General features: G+C 39.5%; 1 protein-coding gene across 1 annotated transcript; it reads left to right on the forward strand.

Annotated features, from left to right (window-relative positions):
* The first annotated feature begins 336 nt into the window (after nt 1-336).
* On the forward strand, nt 337-1,384 carry LOC129020998 (vomeronasal type-1 receptor 4). Its single transcript, XM_054466050.2, has one exon. It carries the CDS (start codon nt 395-397, stop codon nt 1,298-1,300), a length of 906 nt encoding a protein of 301 aa, XP_054322025.2. The 5' UTR covers nt 337-394; the 3' UTR covers nt 1,301-1,384.
* The last annotated feature ends 15,615 nt before the right edge of the window (nt 1,385-16,999 follow it).

Raw genomic sequence — 16,999 nt, forward strand, 5'->3', positions numbered from 1 at the left:
AAAAAAAACCAGGCAGGTTCAATTTCGCACTTTGCCTGTAAGTAGGGTAGAAATGTCGTCAGCCACTTCCCCTCTCTGTGTCTATGTTCTTCTCATATTTACAATGAAAGTAATAGTAATGCCTGCCTCATAGGTTTGTGAAAAAAGAAGTTATCACATGTATGATCTGCACAGCACTGATTCCCACATTGGAAGTGCTCTTTAAAGGTTACGCATTCAACTCTCAAAAGCCTCTTAACAGAAGAGCGACTTTAAGTATTTCTAAGGGTAGAGCAATGGGAGGTGGCGAATGCTGGGTTGCAGGTGACACTATAAATGTAGCTCATGCCTCATATTTCCATGCGGGACCTCCCAGCCCTGAAGACAAACATCAGTGACAGACATCAGTGGCAGAATGGCCTCCTGGTATGTGGCAATGGGAATGATCTTCTTATCACAGACCATGGTGGGAGTCCTGGGGAGCTTCTCTCTTCTCCATTATCTCTCCCTTTACTACATTGGGTGCAGGTTAAGGTCCACAGATTTGATTGTTAAGCACTTGATTGCAGCCAGCTTCTTGGCTCTTCTCTGTAAAGGAGTCCCCCAGACAATGGCAGCTTTCCGGGTTAGATATTTTCTCAATGCGATTGGGTGCAAACTTGTTTTCTATCTCCACAGAGTGGGCAGGGGAGTGTCCACTGGCACCACCTGCCTCTTGAGTGTCTTCCAGGTGATCACGGTCAGCTCCAGGAAATCCAGGTGGGCAAAACTCAAAGAGAAAGCTCCCAAGCATGTTGGCTTTTCTGTTCTCCTGTGCTGGATCCTGTGCATGTTGGTAAACATCATCTTTCCCATGTATGTGACTGGCAAACGGAACCACACAAACATCACAGTGAACAAGGATTTGGGAGACTGTTGTGGGGGAGGCAACAACAAAATCGCACAGACACTGTGTGCAATGTTGTTATCATTCCCTGATGTGTTGTGTCTGGGGTTCATGCTCTGGGCCAGCAGCTCCATGGTTTGCATCCTGCACAGGCACAAGCAGCGGGTCCAGCACATTCATGGGAGCAATCTCTCCCCCAGAGCCTCCCCAGAGAACAGAGCTACGCAGAGCATCCTCATCCCGGTGAGCACCTTTGTGTCTTCTTACACTCTCTCCTGCCTTTTACAAGTTTGTATGGCTCTTTTGGATAATCCCAATAGTTTACTGGTGAACACTTCAGCCTTAATGAGTGCATGTTTCCCAACTCTCAGCCCCTTTGTTCTCATGAGCTGTGACCCCAGTGTATACAGGCTTTGCTTTGCCTGGAAAAGATGACAAGATCTCCTAACCTCATCATAAACATGTACATTGTATATATTTGCTCATGGTTCAATTGATGATTTACTCTTCTGTGCAGCAACGTAATCTTAATTATGAACTTCTCCCAATTATGAGAAGTTGATGAACAAAACAGGGTGAACTTCCATCCCAATGATAAACAATATCTAGTAAGAACACTTATAAATGAAATGATGAAATTATTTATGTAAATACTCATATTATTAAAACTTTATTAATACCTGCAGTAGAGTCATTAGAGGTCTATGCAATTTAAATTAGGTCATGAATCATGATGAAATTATTATGTAAATACTCATTATTACAGTTTTATTAATGTCTGCAGTGGAGTCATTAGACATCTATGCAATTAAAAAAAATTGGGTCCTGAATCAAATTGGAAATTATGGGGATCTTTTTGAGGGTGCAACCTTCAGTCTGATATAATAAATCTATGTAGAAATTAAGTAAGCATGAGATTGCTGAAGAAAGTTACATGGGGAAGTAGCAATGAGGGAGATGATCATTCAAGAAACTGAAGAAGGAAGTGTTCTCCAGTAGTGATGATGTAGCGTGGAGATAAGGTTTTGGTCAATACCAGAACTGGGGGCCAAGTTATAAAATCAGACAGATAGTAGTCATTTAAAATATGATTATATGGAGGAAAATTAGTATAGCATGTTTAAATCACTTAGATGTATAAACGGTTAGACTGATTGACAGTAAGACAAAGAAGAGTACAAAAAATATACTTATGCCAAAATAAAAACATCAGGTGAGTGCTGTCTATTAGAAAACCGATGCTGGCTGGGTGCAGTGGCTCATTCCTATAGTCCCAGGACTGTGGGAGTCCAGGGCAGGAGGATGGCTCGAGCTCAGGAGTTTGAGACTAGCGTGAGCAATATGTAGGAACCTCGTCTCTACTGAAAAAAAAAAAAAAAAAAAAAAAAAAAAAATTAGCCAGGTGTGTTAGCACACGCCTGTAGTCCCAGGCACTTGGGAGGCTGAGATGAGACAATCACTTGAGCCCAGGAAGTAGAGGCTGCAGTGAGCTGTGGTCACACCACTGTACTCCAGCCTGGGCTAAGGGAGTGATACCCTGTCTCACAGAAAAAAAAAAAAAAAAAAAAGCAGATGTTCAGGATCTAAATCAGTAGACGGTAATTTTTTTTTCTTCATCATGTGAAGATGCCAATTGATCATGTTAAAAAGAAAGAGATTTTGGGGTGGGTGTTCTCATATCCCTAAGGTGAGCAAGCAAGCACAACCACTCATTGTATTAAAATTTACTTGAAATAACAGAGAAATGGCTATATGGAGGAAGAAAGTGTGAATCCACTCTGTTTGTGTGGAGATTATGGCAGATAGACTTCCAAAGGAGCAAAACGTTTATGTCCCAATTATAGGAAACAGTCTAACATACTGAGCCTGTATTTTCACTATAAAGCTGATGCAAAGTATTAAAGATTCAATACTTCAAAAAACAAAAGAATTAGTTTGACTTAATGTATTGAACTTCATGAACAAAAATAAGGAAACATTTTTAACTTGTATGAGGCACTGAGCCAGCAGCTCCATGGTTTTCATCCTGTATAGGCACAAGCAGCAGATTCACACAAACAGTCTCTCACATATATCCTCCCCTGAGACCAGAGCTACACAGAGCATCCTCATCCTGGTGAGCACCTTTGTGTCTTCTTACACGCTGTCCTGCCTTGTCCAAGTCTTGGTTGTTCTTTTTGATAACCCCAACAGTTTACTGGTGAACACTTCAGCCTTAATCAGTGCGTTTCCCAACTCCCAGCTCCTTGGTTCTCATGAGCCATGACTCCAGTGTATACAGGCTTTGCTTTGCCTGGAAAAGATTACAAAATCCCCTAAATTGATCATAAACATGCAAGTTGTATATTTTTGCACATTTTGAATTGGTGATTCTCTCATCCCTGCAGCATTGTAAACATAATGATGAAATAGGCACAATTATGAGAAATTGGTGAGCAATACAAAGTGAACTTATATCCCAATAATAATAATTAGTAAGAATAATTATAAATGAAACATGATGAAATTATTATATAAATACTTTTTAAAATGTTAAGAATGCCTGCAAGAAAGTAGTTAAAAATCTATGCAATTAAAAAATATGTCCTGAATCCATCTGTAGAGTATGGTGATGTTTTTGAGCATCCAACTTTCATTCTGATATAATACATTTACGCTGAAACGAACTAACCATGAAATAACTTGTTGAAAACGTTACATAGGAAAACAGTAACATGTGAGATGATCATTTTAAAAACTTAAGAAAAAGTGATCTCATGTAGTCATGAGATAGCATGGAGTGAAAGTGGCATTCTATACTCAGGTTTTTGAGAGTTTTTATCATGAAACATTGTTGAATTTTATCAAGACTTTTTTTTCAGAATCTATTGAAATAAGCATATGGTTTTTGTTCCTGATTCTTTTCATGTTTATTGATTGATATAAGTTTTTTGTTTTGTTTTATTTTGTCTTTTTGAGATGGAATCTCGCTCTGTCGCCCAGGCTGGAGTGCAGTGGCATGATCTTGGCTCACTCCAACCTCTGCCTCCTGGGTTCAAGCAATTCTCCTGCCTCAGCCTCCTGAGTAGCTGCGATCACAGGCATATGTCATCATGCCTAACTAATTTTTGTATTTTTTAAGTAGAGACAGGGTTTCCCCATGTTGGCCAGGCTGGTCTCGAACTCCTGACTTCAAGTGGTCTGCCTGCCTGGTCTGCCTGCCTCAGCCTCCTAAAGTGCTGGGATTACAGGCATGAGCCACCATGCCTGGCTATTGATTGATATCATTTGAACCATCCTCACCCTCTTGAGGTGAATCCCACTTGTTCATGGAAGATGATCTTCAATATTTCATTGTTGATTTTTTGCCAGGTTATCTGTCCATTATGGAGAGTGACATGTTGACTTCTCATGCCATCATTGTATTGTAGTCTATCTTTTCCTTTAATTAATGCTTGCTTTATATATGTGGGAGCTCCAGTGTTGAGTGCATATGTATTTATAATTGTTACAGCCTCTTGCTGAATTGAGTCCTTTATCATTATATAGTGACATTCTTTTTACAATCTTCGATTTGTTGTCTATTTGATCTGATAGAACTAGCATGTTCCTGTCCCATTTTGGTTTCCAGTTGCATGTAATCTTTTTCTACTCCATTATTTTCAGTCTGTGTGTGTCTTTATAGGTGAAGTGGGTTTCTAGTAGGCAGCAGATACATGGGTCTTCATTTTTTCATCCATGCAGCAACTCGATGCCTTTTAATTGGAGAACTGAGATAATTTCCATTCAGTGTTATTATTGATAAATAAGGACTTACTGCTGCTCTCAACTTTTGTCTGTCTTGGAAAGACAGTTTCCCCTACATATTTGAAGGGTAGCTTTGCTGTATAATATTTTCGGATGGCAGGTTTTTTTCTTTCAGCACTTTGAAAATGTTGCCCCACTTCCTCTTGGTCTGTACAGTTTCTGTTGAAAAGTCTGTTGTGAGACAAATTGGAGCACCCTTGCATGTTATTTGTTTCTTTTCTCTTGCAGGATACTTCTCACATAAGTAAGAATAGTGACTGGTCGGCAGTAATCTCAGATTTAAAAACCTCTTGAGTCTAGGAAACCAAATCATGGAAAGATTGCTTTTTTGTTCTGGTCGTTTTGTAATTTCTGTCTTTCTTATGTTCTTATTGTGTTAGCTTACTGTGTTTTTTTGTGGTGAAGTGATTATCTCTGGTAGCATGTTTTGATTCATTACTTTCTATTTTCAGTAAATGTAATAGAAGTTTTTGCATTGTGATTACAATGAGGCTTATAAAAATATCTTATAAATACAAGCATTTATTTTAAAGAGAACAACTTATCTTAGATCACAAAAAAGAATAGAAACAAACAAAGAAAAACTGAAAAACATCTTTACACTTGAATTTCACCCCAGCCACTTTTGACTTATATGCTATCCATCTATATATTTTTATATTGCCTAACTCTTAACAGGTTGCTGTAGGTATTACTGTTTTTGATAGACTTGTCTTTTGGGTTTCATGCTAGAGTTATGAGTGGACTGCAAGCCACAATTACAGTATTAGAGTATTCTGGGCTTCCTTATATACTTCATTTTACCAGTGGGTGTTGTGCCCTCAATTTTTGTGTGTGTGCAAATTAGTGTTTAGTTCATGTTGAATAACTCCTTGTAGTATTTCTTGTCCGCTGGATCTGGTGGTGATGAATGCTGTCAACTTTTGTTTGTCTGGGAAAGACAGTTTCCTCTTCATATTTGAAAGGTAGCTTTGCTGTATAATATTTTTGGATGGCAGCTTTTTTTTTTCTTTCAGCACTTTGAAAATGTTGCCCCACTTCCTCTTGGTCTGTACAGTTTTTGTTGAAAAGTCTGTTGTGAGGCAAATTGGAACACCCTTGTGTGTTATTTGCTGCTATTCTCTTGCAGGATACTTCTTACATAAGTAAGAATAGTGACTGGTCTGCAGTAATCTCAGATTTTAAAACCTCTTGAATCTAGGAAACCAAATCAAGGCAGATTTCAGACTTTGTCTGCAGTACCCAAAAACAATTTAAATATAATATCACAGTCAAAACCTTGGTAATATAATCAATGTTTTAAATTCTATCCTGTTATAAAGAAAGCAGATTCTTATTGAACTTATGCAAACAACTCTATTGCCATAAAATAAAAATACACATGAAGAGCTTCAAATTTTAGGCAGATCAAATAGGGATCACATTTCCACCTCTGTTCATAAAAGTATATATTACCAAATTGCTGTAAACTTTAGGTAGCTTAAGAGAGAACGTTTTCTGAAATCTGGAAAACAAATCTTTTAGGTTAAATAACCAAAAATGTATCCAGAAAGTCATTAAAATATGATCTTCATAAGTTATTCAATCTCCTGTAATTATTTTTTGTTGTACTTGATCTCAATTAGCAGTTTCATGAAGCCATTAGTTCCCTTATTAGAGTTCCGAAAATTTTTACTTAGTCCATTGTTTTTAAAGTTATCAGAAACCTGTATTCAGGAGTATTTGTCAGAGTCTTCTCCATGAATCCGATTGCAAATGCCATTAGAGAAGAATTAAAACAGTGGATGGCAAAGACTTAGACTAGCTACAATTAAGAATCTAGGCTGGGCATGGTGGCTCATGCCTGTAATCCCAGAACTTTGGGAGGCCGAGGCGGGCGGATCACCTGAGGTCAGGAGTTGGAGACCAGCCTGACCAACATGGAGAAACCCCGTCTCTACTAAAAATACAAAATTAGCCAAGTGTGCTGGCACATACCTGTAATCCCAGCTACTCGGGAGGCTGAGGCAGGAGAATCACTTGAACATGGGAGGCAGAGGTTGTGGTGAGCTGAGATAGCGCCATTGCACTCCAGCCTAGGCAACACAAGTGAAACTCTGTCTCCAAAAAAAAAAAAAAAAAAGAATCTAATGATATTTAGCCATTGATAAGGAAATTTAGTTATTTCTATTTCATAAATCATGGATTCACTAGAATCATGAATTATAAGTTGACACCAAGACCATTAGACTTCTATAAATTTTACATAATTTTTAGAACACTCACATCAATAATAAATTATTCACTTAACCAGAGTGACAATTAAAATATTTTAAAAATAAATACAGAAAATTACATGGATGTTAAATTTTTAAAAATACCCTTAACTTTATTTAAAGCTCAACATTGCTGAGTAATTAAAGCATAATGACGGTAACCGGAAGTGCACAGGAAATCATCTTGGTGAAACACAACATGTTTGTTCTCTAGGCCAGTTACCAAAAGGTAAAGAAAAACTTCCTGCAATGTGATTGCTTCTCCCTATGGGAAGCCTGTTCAGATAACCTGGAATTTGAACCTGAAGAAAAGGTATTTAAATTCAATTAGATACTGGAAGAGTGTGTGCCCAAAGTTATAAGCATACACCCTATTACAGAATAAGTAAACAAAACAACCAGTACCTTGGGCAGGGGTGCATGTGGCTTTTAGAAAAAGTAAAAGTATGTGAAATTTTCTGGTTACATGGAAAAAACTCAGACACATCAAGAAAAACCAAGAGCATAGAATCAAGTTACACTGGAGGAAGACAAATATTTTCAGTGTCAAGTCACAGTAGCAGAGTCAGAACTGAAAAAAAAAAAAAAAAAGGCTATAGAAGCAGATGAAAAGTTGAGAGAGAGAGTTGTTTCAGCCAAGCAAGAAGTTGTACCCCCTCAAGAAGAAAAGGAGGAAGAGGTGAAGGCAATGATGCATGAGATGCAGCAAAAGTTGTACTTCTGAAATATGAATCCGAAAAGCTTCAAAATCCCTCTATTTTGAGAAATGAAATTACTATTTAAATGGAGAAGATAGCATTGTAAATCTGGAATTAAGTAAATTAAATGTAAACTGTAAAACACGAAAAAACCCTGCAATTCAGAAGATGGTTGAAAATGGATAGAAACAGATTTCAGAACTAAAAATCAAATCCTATTGTAATTTTTATTAAGAGCAGGTCAACGTTTCAAGAAAACCCCGTTGCTCCACACATAATAAACCAGATTCTGAATTACATCAGTGCATCCCTGACATCAATCAATTCTTAGAAAAACTTATAAACAATTTCCTCTCAATGCCAGCCAATCCCATCACACAAAAATTCCTTCCCAAGACCTATCCTTCAGAAACCCTCCACGTTGCTGGGCGCAGTGGCTCACACCTGTAATCCCAAGACTTTGGGAGGCTGAGGTGTGTGGATCACTTGAGGTCAGGAGTTTGAGACCAGACTGGCCAACATGGTGAAACCTTGTCTCTACCAAAACCTGAAAAATTAGCCGGGCATGGTGGCACACGCCTGTATTCCTCCCAGCTACTTGGGAAGCTGAGGCACAAGAATTGCTTGAATCTAGGAGGCGGAGGCTGCAGTGAGCCAAGATCGCGCCACTGCACTCCAACCTGGGTGACAGAGCGATATTCCATCTCAAAAAAAAAAAAAAAAAAAAAGAAGAAGAAGAAGAAGAAAGAAAGAAAGAAACCCTCCATGTCTTGCTCAGACTTTCCATTATTTTTAAAAACCCCAGACTTTTTCCTACCTTTCTCCTTTTTTATATTGGAACAACCAATCGTTCTATTCTGGTACAAAAATTGACTTTCTTTTTTCTGTTATAATTGAGACCACACAAGATACTTTCTCAGACAAAAATACTTTTAGTGTACATTTTGTATTCATAATTACATGTACTAATTAGAACTTTTAATTCTTAGGAACACTAAATTTTAATAAAAACTTAGTAATTTTGAGGTGTTAAATATTAACATTTTATGAATGTATTTCATAATATCTGGAAAATATTGTATGAAACAATTTTTAATGTGGAACTGACCTGTTATTGATTGACATATTTTTCCTGACAAATTACTTGATCTTAGTGCTTCTCTCCCCCTTTAACCCAATAGTGCTCATTCATCTATTTTGGCAGAAAAATATATATGAATAACATATAGACAGGAAAAAGTATAAACATAAAGACAAACAAAAACAAAGACTTTATAGTTTTTTAAAATTTATTTTGTTCTTACATTATATTTGTACATATTTATTGGATATGTGTGAAATGCTGTTACATGCATAGATTGTGTAATGATCAAATCGGAACATTTAGAGTATCCATCACCTGAGTATTTATCATTTCTATGGGTTGGGAACATTTCAAGTCTTCTCCTCTAGCTATTTTGAAATATACAATAGAGTGTTGTTAACTATAGCCACTATACTCTGCTATGAAACCTTAGAACCTATTCCTTCTATCTAACGGTGTGGTTGTTCCCATTAACCAACCTCTCTTCATCCCCCACCCCCACACACACCCTTTCCGGTCTCATGTCTATCATTCCACTCTCTACCTCCTTGTGAACAACTTTGTTAGCTCCCACGTATGAGTGAGAACATGGGATATTTGTCTTTCCGTCTGGCTTATTTCAATTAACAGAATGACCTCCAGTTCCATTCTCTCTTTGTCTTTGAGACAAAGAGAGTTTTGACAGTTTGACTATCATATGCTATATAGATGATCTTTGTGGCTTATATCTGTATGGAAATCTCTAAGCCTCCTGTATTTCAATGTCTAATTCTCTTGCTAGACTTGGAAAGTTTTCAGCTATTATTTTGTTAGTGTTTTTATGCCTTTGACCTCATTTTCAGAAGACTCAAAATTTGAAATACTTAGTCTCTTTATGATGTCCTATATGTCACATAGGTTTTGTTCATTCTTATTTGTTTTTTTTTCTCTCTCTCTCTCTCTTATCTGGGTTATTTCAAAAGACTTCTGCTTGATCTAGTCTATTGTTGTGCCTCTCAAGTGTATTTTTTATTTTGTGTATTGAATTCTTCAGTTCCAGAACTTTGCTTTAGTTCTTTTTTATAAAATCTATCTCTTTGATGAATTCCTCATTCACATTTTGAACTGTTTTTCTGATTTTTTTGTTGTTTATCTGCATTCTCTTTTACCTCACTGAGATTTCTTAATATCATAATTTTGAAATCTTTTTCTGGCATTTCATGAATTTATTTTTATTGGAATTTGGTGTTGGAGAATTATTCTGATCCTTTGTCAAATTGCCTTGGTTGTTCACATTTCTGGTGGCTTTATGTAGATATCCATGCAGCTGGTGTAATGGTCACTCCTTTCAATTTTTCATTGACTTTCGTAGAGGAAGACTTTTTCCTGAAGATGTTTCTATGATGATAATTGGGAAGGATACTTTAGCTTTGCACAGACCATGGTGAGGCTTTCCTAGGAATAAGAATGGCAGCTGGGCCAGCCTTAGGCCTCTGTGGTAGCAGCAGCGAGCCATGCATGCTTTCCTTGGGCCCTTAAGAGGCATATGCAGGCACCAGTGTTAGTGAGTCCAGATGGACCAATTCTCAGGCCTTCAGGCAGCTTGCTCAGATGCCGGCAGTGGCAGTGGTAAGCTAGATGGGTAAGTAGATCTTTGAGCTTCCAGGCAGTTGTCACTAATGTTGGCTGTGGCTGCACTGGGTTATTTCAAAAGACTTGTTTTCAAGTTCTGAAATTCTTTCTTCTGCTTAATCCAGCCGATGAGTATGGCTCTCAAATGGGACAGTCCCCAGGAACCCAGATGGCACATGGGGTGGATGTTATCAGTGGTGTTGGTAACAGGCTGGGTGGGCTTATCTTCAGGTCCCCTGGTAGAGCACACAGATGCCAAAAGTGGTGAAATGGGTGGTGTGATTGCCAGGTCCCCAGGGCTACATGCCTGGACCTTGGAGGAGACATGGTGCCAAGCTGGGAAGGCCAGACTTCAAGCCCCTAGTTGCATGCAGGCTGTGCTAGGCAAGGTGGGGCAATATGTTGTGGTGGGTGTAGAGACCCTGACCTCAGGGCTCACACTAGAGCACAGTGGCCCTGCTCTTGGTTGGGGTAGGGTGGCTGTCACCAGTACCCTGCAGGCAGCTCTCAGGCTCTAGGAAGCACATACTTTGGCTCCCAGCAGCAACAGTAGCTGCAGTGATGTACACACAGCGGGAGTCTGTACTCAAGGCTTATGCCACAGTGCAGAGGCTGTGCTGTTGGTGTGGGTGGGATTGCTGTCAGCAGTCCCTGTCAAGCAGATCTCAGGCTCTAGGGCACACCTGCTTTAGCTCCCAGCGACTGCAATGGTGTGCAGAGGGGGGTAGGAGGAATCCTGTCTTTTGGGTGCAAGCTCAAGCACAGAGGCTCTGCTGCTGGTGGGAATGGGATTGCTGTTCATAGCCCCAGGCAGGCAGCTCTCAGGCTCTGGAAAGCGCACATTTTGGTTCCCTTTGTCCCTTGGTGCATTGCACCACCCTATGCCCTGGGAGTAGAGCACTGTATGGGTTAATGTGCCAGGTACCCTGCAGCAATTTTGGGTCTAGCCAGCATTGCATTGCTGCAGCCCTCCAGGTGGATGCTGAGGGATGGCAATAGGGGCTCCTGGGATTTGAAGATGCAGGTCTATTGGGTCCTAGGGCAGGATGCAATCTGGTGAAGACTGGGCTCTAAAAATGGTGCTGTGCTGCAGGACTTAGGTCTCAGATGGGTGTATGACTCAGCGTGAGCTTTCTGTCTGGAGCAAAGCCCTTGTGTGGTTTCCAGGCAGCTTCCTGCACTGGTCTCAGGGCAGCATGTGTAGAGAAGCTTTCCTGTGGCTAGGATTGCAGAAGTCCACAGTGAGAATGTGGACGACTCGGGATCTCTCACTCACCCTTTCCCTGCAATGGGAAGGTGCTTGGGCTCCCAGCCAATCCTGACCTTACAGTTTCTATTAAGAAAAAGTTAGTCGGCTGGGTGCCGTGGCTCACACCTATAATCCCAGCACTGTGGGAGGCCAAGACGGGTGGATCACCTGAGGTCAGGAGTTCGAGACCAGCCTGGCCAACGTGGTGAAACCCCGTCTCTACTAAAAATATAAAAATTAGCCGGGCATGGTGGCTGGCACTTGTAATCCTAGCTTTTCAGGAGGCTGAGGCAGGAGAATCACTTGAACTCAGGACGTGGAGGTTGCAGAGAGCTGAGATCATGCCACTGCATTCCAGCCTGGGTGACAAGAATGAAATTCCGTCTCAAAAAAAAAAAAAAGACAGAAAGAAAGAAAAAGTTAGTCATCAGTAGAACATAGTAATACAAATTCACTGATTTAAAGAAGATGATTAAATTCAAATTATATTTCTCACGAAGTGAGACAAGGCTACATTTTATGATTTTTTATTTGCCCTGATAGGTAATCTTATGAAGGCTGTGGGTAAAAATTTGGGCACCCAAATTTTGGGTAAAGCAGTTTGACTCAGTTACTAGTATACTAGATTGGATGAAGAATAGTTAACTGTGAAACTGTAACCGAATTATGTAGGGAAAGTTAAAAAATAAGAGTAGTTCTAAAAAGGTCTGTACAGTATTGTCTCTGTTTTAACATCTCATCCTTGAACATAAGAGTGTTGCCTTTCCTTCTAGTATAGGGAGTGTGTCTTTTTTTTTTTTTTTTTTTTTTTGAGACGGAGTCTCTTTCTGTCGCCCAGGCTGGAGTGCAGTGGCACGATCTTGGCTCAACTGCAACCTCCGCCTCCCAGGTTCAAGCGATTCTCCTGCCTCAGCCTCTTGAGTAGCTGGGATTACAGATGTGCACCACCAAGCCCAGCTAATTTTTGTATTTTTAGTAGAGACGGGGTTTCACCATGTTGGGCAAGCTGCTCTTGAACTCCTGGCCTCGTGGTTGGCCTGCCTCGAACTCCAAAAGTGCTGGGATTACAGGTGTGAGCCACCGTGCCCGGCTGGGAGTGTGTCTTTCACATGGGAATTTTATCTTTTGTTTTTAAGAATAAGAAGGTCAGAATGATTTTTTTTTGTACTTGCTGCTTTTCAAGTGTCTTTACTTAAATAGTCAATATGCCAGAATAGTTAAGGAGTTTTGAGAAAAAGGGGGTGTAGCTTAGAGAAGAATAAAGAGGAGGAGGTGGAGGAAGGGGAAGGGAAGACTCTGGAGAGGAAAGTCTCAACAAGTTTGGAGACTTTACTTTGCAGTGAGGCAATCTGTGAGTCCTGAATGCACTTTGGAACCTCAAGATACCAATTAAGATATTAATATGTTGCATTCAAATTATTTGATCTTATAGATGCGGCTCTCTGATTTAGTACCAAGATAATTAGGCTTGAGGAGTTAAAAAGATCTCCATAACGTTTGAATATGTCATCAACTAAAGCCTCCAAAGTGGGGCAGCTCTATTGGCATGCCTTTGAGCTTTGATAGCCCATATTGTAAATAAATTTATCCAGGTGTTTGGCACAAAGCCAAACATGCAAAAACCAAAATACCAAATGGACAAAAACAAAAAACAAAAAAAAAACCAAAGTACATATTCACTAGATAGGATGACAAGGCTTCCTTAACAGAAGGAACAATCCCTCAAAAACCAGGAGGCCTAATAAATAGGAAAAAGTCCCCCATAAATAGGGGGGAAAAGACTCTAAACAGAAAGCCTAAAAGAGCTCATAAACAAAAACCCAAAGAAAACTGTAAAACTTTAATCCAAGAGAGACTCATCCGGGCAAAAAAGGGTGACCCATAGAGGTGGAAAGGGGGGGCTCCAGGAGCCTGATTTGGATATTCACATCTTAGTTTTAGGGGCAACTGATTTCTCCAAGGTGTCTTCTTTGTACTCCACTTATGACACCAGATTATGTTAACATAAAAATATATAGATACAATTCTCTAAGTAAACAGGTTTTATTTGGGGAAAAGCTACAAAAAGTGGAATTGCAATCCAAGATATACACACAGACCAGGATGGTTTCTGTATAATCAGAGAACAAAGGAAAAAATTAGGATTTTACAGAAAAAAGAGAAGGTTCATGCACATTGTTTCAAAAGAAAGTTTATTGGCACTGGCAGCGTCTTAGTAGAGCTGGTGAATTCTGATTGGTGAGTATCACTAGTTGCTAGGTAGGACTTGTCATCTTGGAGTTACAGTTAGACCGTTGGAGGCTGATGCTGGAGGATCATTTGAGGTCAGGAGTTTGAGACCAGCCTGGGGAACATAGTGAGACCTTGTCTCTCTCTCTCTCTCACACACACACAAACACACACACACACACACATCTGTTAAGTGAGATTAACAATGTCTAATACCTGCTTTTCAAATCAGAGAGTACATTTGGTTTAATTGGCAATTGAAAAAAATTGATCAACATAGATATTTAATGATAAGAGTTTCATAAAATAATTCATACCTCATCCATCAGACTGCATGGCAATAATACAAGAAGAGATTTTACTGTCATTTTCATTAAAATAAAAAAATCTCACAATATAAGAGACATTAGCACAGACCTTTGGTTTTGTGTTTCTACTGATATATTTTAAATTCTGGTTCCACCAACATGTTACCAAGTACCACCTTTTTAAAAATTATATATTTGTTTTCAGGTAAAATTTCAAATACTTCTGAAGTAGCTAAGTATCCGTCTTTCTTTTCAGAAATACTCATCCTAGTTGGCCTGTATCCTTCCATTTCTTTTAAAAAATGCACTTATATATATCTAGTTAAATTTATAAATTTTATGTTACATATTATATTTTATGTATAATTTGTACCCTTTTTCAACACTTAATCCATATATCCTGGAATTACTTTTAATCTTAGTAAATAGAGATTTAGTACAAATTTTAAAACCTCCATGTGAATCCTCTCCTATTGATAATATATAGGTTATTTTCCATTTTACCACTAAGAATGCTGCATCTGGACACGGTGGCTCATGCCTGTAATCCCAGCTCTTTGGGAGGCTGAGGCAGGTGGATCACTTGAGCTCAGAAGTTCGAGACCAGCCTGGCCAACATGGCGAAACCCCATCTCTACTAAAAGTACAAAAATTAACCCGGTGTGGTGGCGCACCCCTGTAGTCCCAGCTACTCCAGGGACTGAGGCAGGAGAATCGCTTGAGCCTGAGAGGTGGGGGTTGCAGTGAGCTAAGGTCATACCATTGCACTCCAGCCTGGGCAACAAGAGCAAAACTCAGCCTCAAAAAACACAACAAAACCTACAAGATAATTCAAATCTTCACAACATAAAGAAAAGAAACATGTTTGAGGTGGTGGTTATCCCAATTACTTTGATTTGATTATTATGCATTATATGCATGTGTCAAAATATCACATGTACCACAGAAATATGTACAGCTATTAGGTATCAATTTTTTAAAAAGCCATTTGGCTCACTGAGGCTTTTTATGAAAGTGTTTTCTTTGAGGGAAGCTGGAAGCGGGGATGCTGGGTAAATGGGGGAAGCAAGGAAGAGGAGGACAGAGGAAGCAGCAGGAGGCGTGGAGTTGGGGAGAGTTTTAGAGGGGGGGAAATAGAGGAGATGGAGGTGGCCAGAAGAAAAGGAGGAGGAGATGGCAAGGTGGCCTGAAATCCAGCCAGCTCTGCCTTCAGAATTCCACGAAAAACAGATGGAGATATTAGCATATTATTACATAGTGTATATATTCTTATATTATTTATTTTATAACAGATTTCAAAATAAAAAATTTTAAGGTGGAATGGTGCTATTGAATATTTGAAAATCTAGTTTACTAATTATTTTTATTGCTTTATACAAAAGAACAGCTATCTCTATCAAATGTCTCTGTAAATATGGCCAATTAATTTTCTGTTAAGGGCAAATACAAAATCCTAAAAGGGTATATCTTTCACAAGCTTCATTGTCTGCCCATGCCACAAAAATCCAGAAATAGGAAAGAAAAACAGATTAACATAACAAATTTATCAAAATTTCAAATTTGAAAAAGTTGTCCAGGTTCTTGGCATTTTGAACAAAGAATTGGACAAAACATGCAGCAAAGCAAGGAAAGGATGAAGCAACGAAAGAATGAAAGCAGGGATTTATTGAAAATGAAACTACATTCCACAGTGCATGATTGGGCCAAGCAGTGGCTCAGGATACAGAATCTTCTCGGGTCCAAATACCCCCTAGGGGTTTCCCATTGGCCACTTTATGCTCACCTCATTTAAATGAAGTGGTGGCCCCCAATCAGTCTGATTGGTTGTGGAAAGCAACCAATCAGAGGCTGAAGTGAAGTTACAAAGGTCATACTCCTGTGCAAACATCTGATTGGTTGCAAAAGCAACCAATCAAAGGGTAAGGTGAAGTTACAAAGTCGCAAAGGAAGACTGGATCCACAATCAGTCTGATTGGTTGCAGACAGCCAACTTCCCGTCTGCTAGAAAAGGTGAGGAGTTTACAAAGGAGGTAGCCTCTGGTCCTTTTGTTACTTGGGCGTGGAAGGTTAGGGTTTTCCTTTCAATTCAGTTCTAGGAAGTTGGGGTGAAATGGCCTTAGGTTCCCTGCCTCCAGATCCTATTCTGCCTCAAAAATACTCATCCAAATAACCGAGAGTAAAGAAACAATTGAAATTGCAATGTAGATAGTAGTTAATGGAGAAGTAAAATGTGGTGGAATGCCATCCAGTATGTCTACCAAGTATGAATGTATAATTCACATCAAGAGCTATGAACTAAAACAACAAATTAAATTTAAAAGAAGAAAAGGTAATTTATATCTATACAAGCAGAAATTTTTATTTTCAAGCAATTCTTCAACGCTGCATTCCTGCAGCCCAGGATATGATCCCATGAAGTCGCTGGAATTGCACCCAGGGCGTTTTTGCTTTTTAAGTGAAGGGGGAACAGAAATGGCGATTATGTTCTAGGGGTGTCCATATCAAATCGCTCCTCCGCACAGCACTTTTGCATTTCACATTCTAGTTGCATCACTCGCAGGATTTACGTCTCTACCGGTTTGAGCTGTTGATCTCAGCTGTTTTCAACTTACGGAAGAAAACATCTCAGGTTCTAATATAAGGCCCTCACAGCCCTACTCTTTTGCCTTAAATTGTGTGAAACATTAACTTAGAACAGGCAGGACACAGTTCTGCTCTGCAAGAAACCAGGAGGCTTTAAGCCTGGGAGGTGGCGAGGGCCTGTGGTCCCAGCCACCCTGGAGGCGGAGACAGGTGGAAGATCGCTTGAGCCCGGGAGTTAGAGCCCAGCCTGGGCAACACAGAGAGACCCACCCCACACTCTAATTAAACGAAACAAAATAAAACAAATAGACCTCAAAGCATTAGAAAGCGA

This window comes from Pongo pygmaeus, chromosome 20 (genome assembly GCF_028885625.2).
Source record: "Pongo pygmaeus isolate AG05252 chromosome 20, NHGRI_mPonPyg2-v2.0_pri, whole genome shotgun sequence".
Taxonomy (NCBI): domain Eukaryota; kingdom Metazoa; phylum Chordata; class Mammalia; order Primates; family Hominidae; genus Pongo; species Pongo pygmaeus.

What these genes read in the sequence shown, in the direction of transcription:
- LOC129020998 (XM_054466050.2), top strand. Translation starts at nt 395, where the DNA reads ATGGCCTCCTGGTATGTGGCAATGGGAATGATCTTCTTATCACAGACC.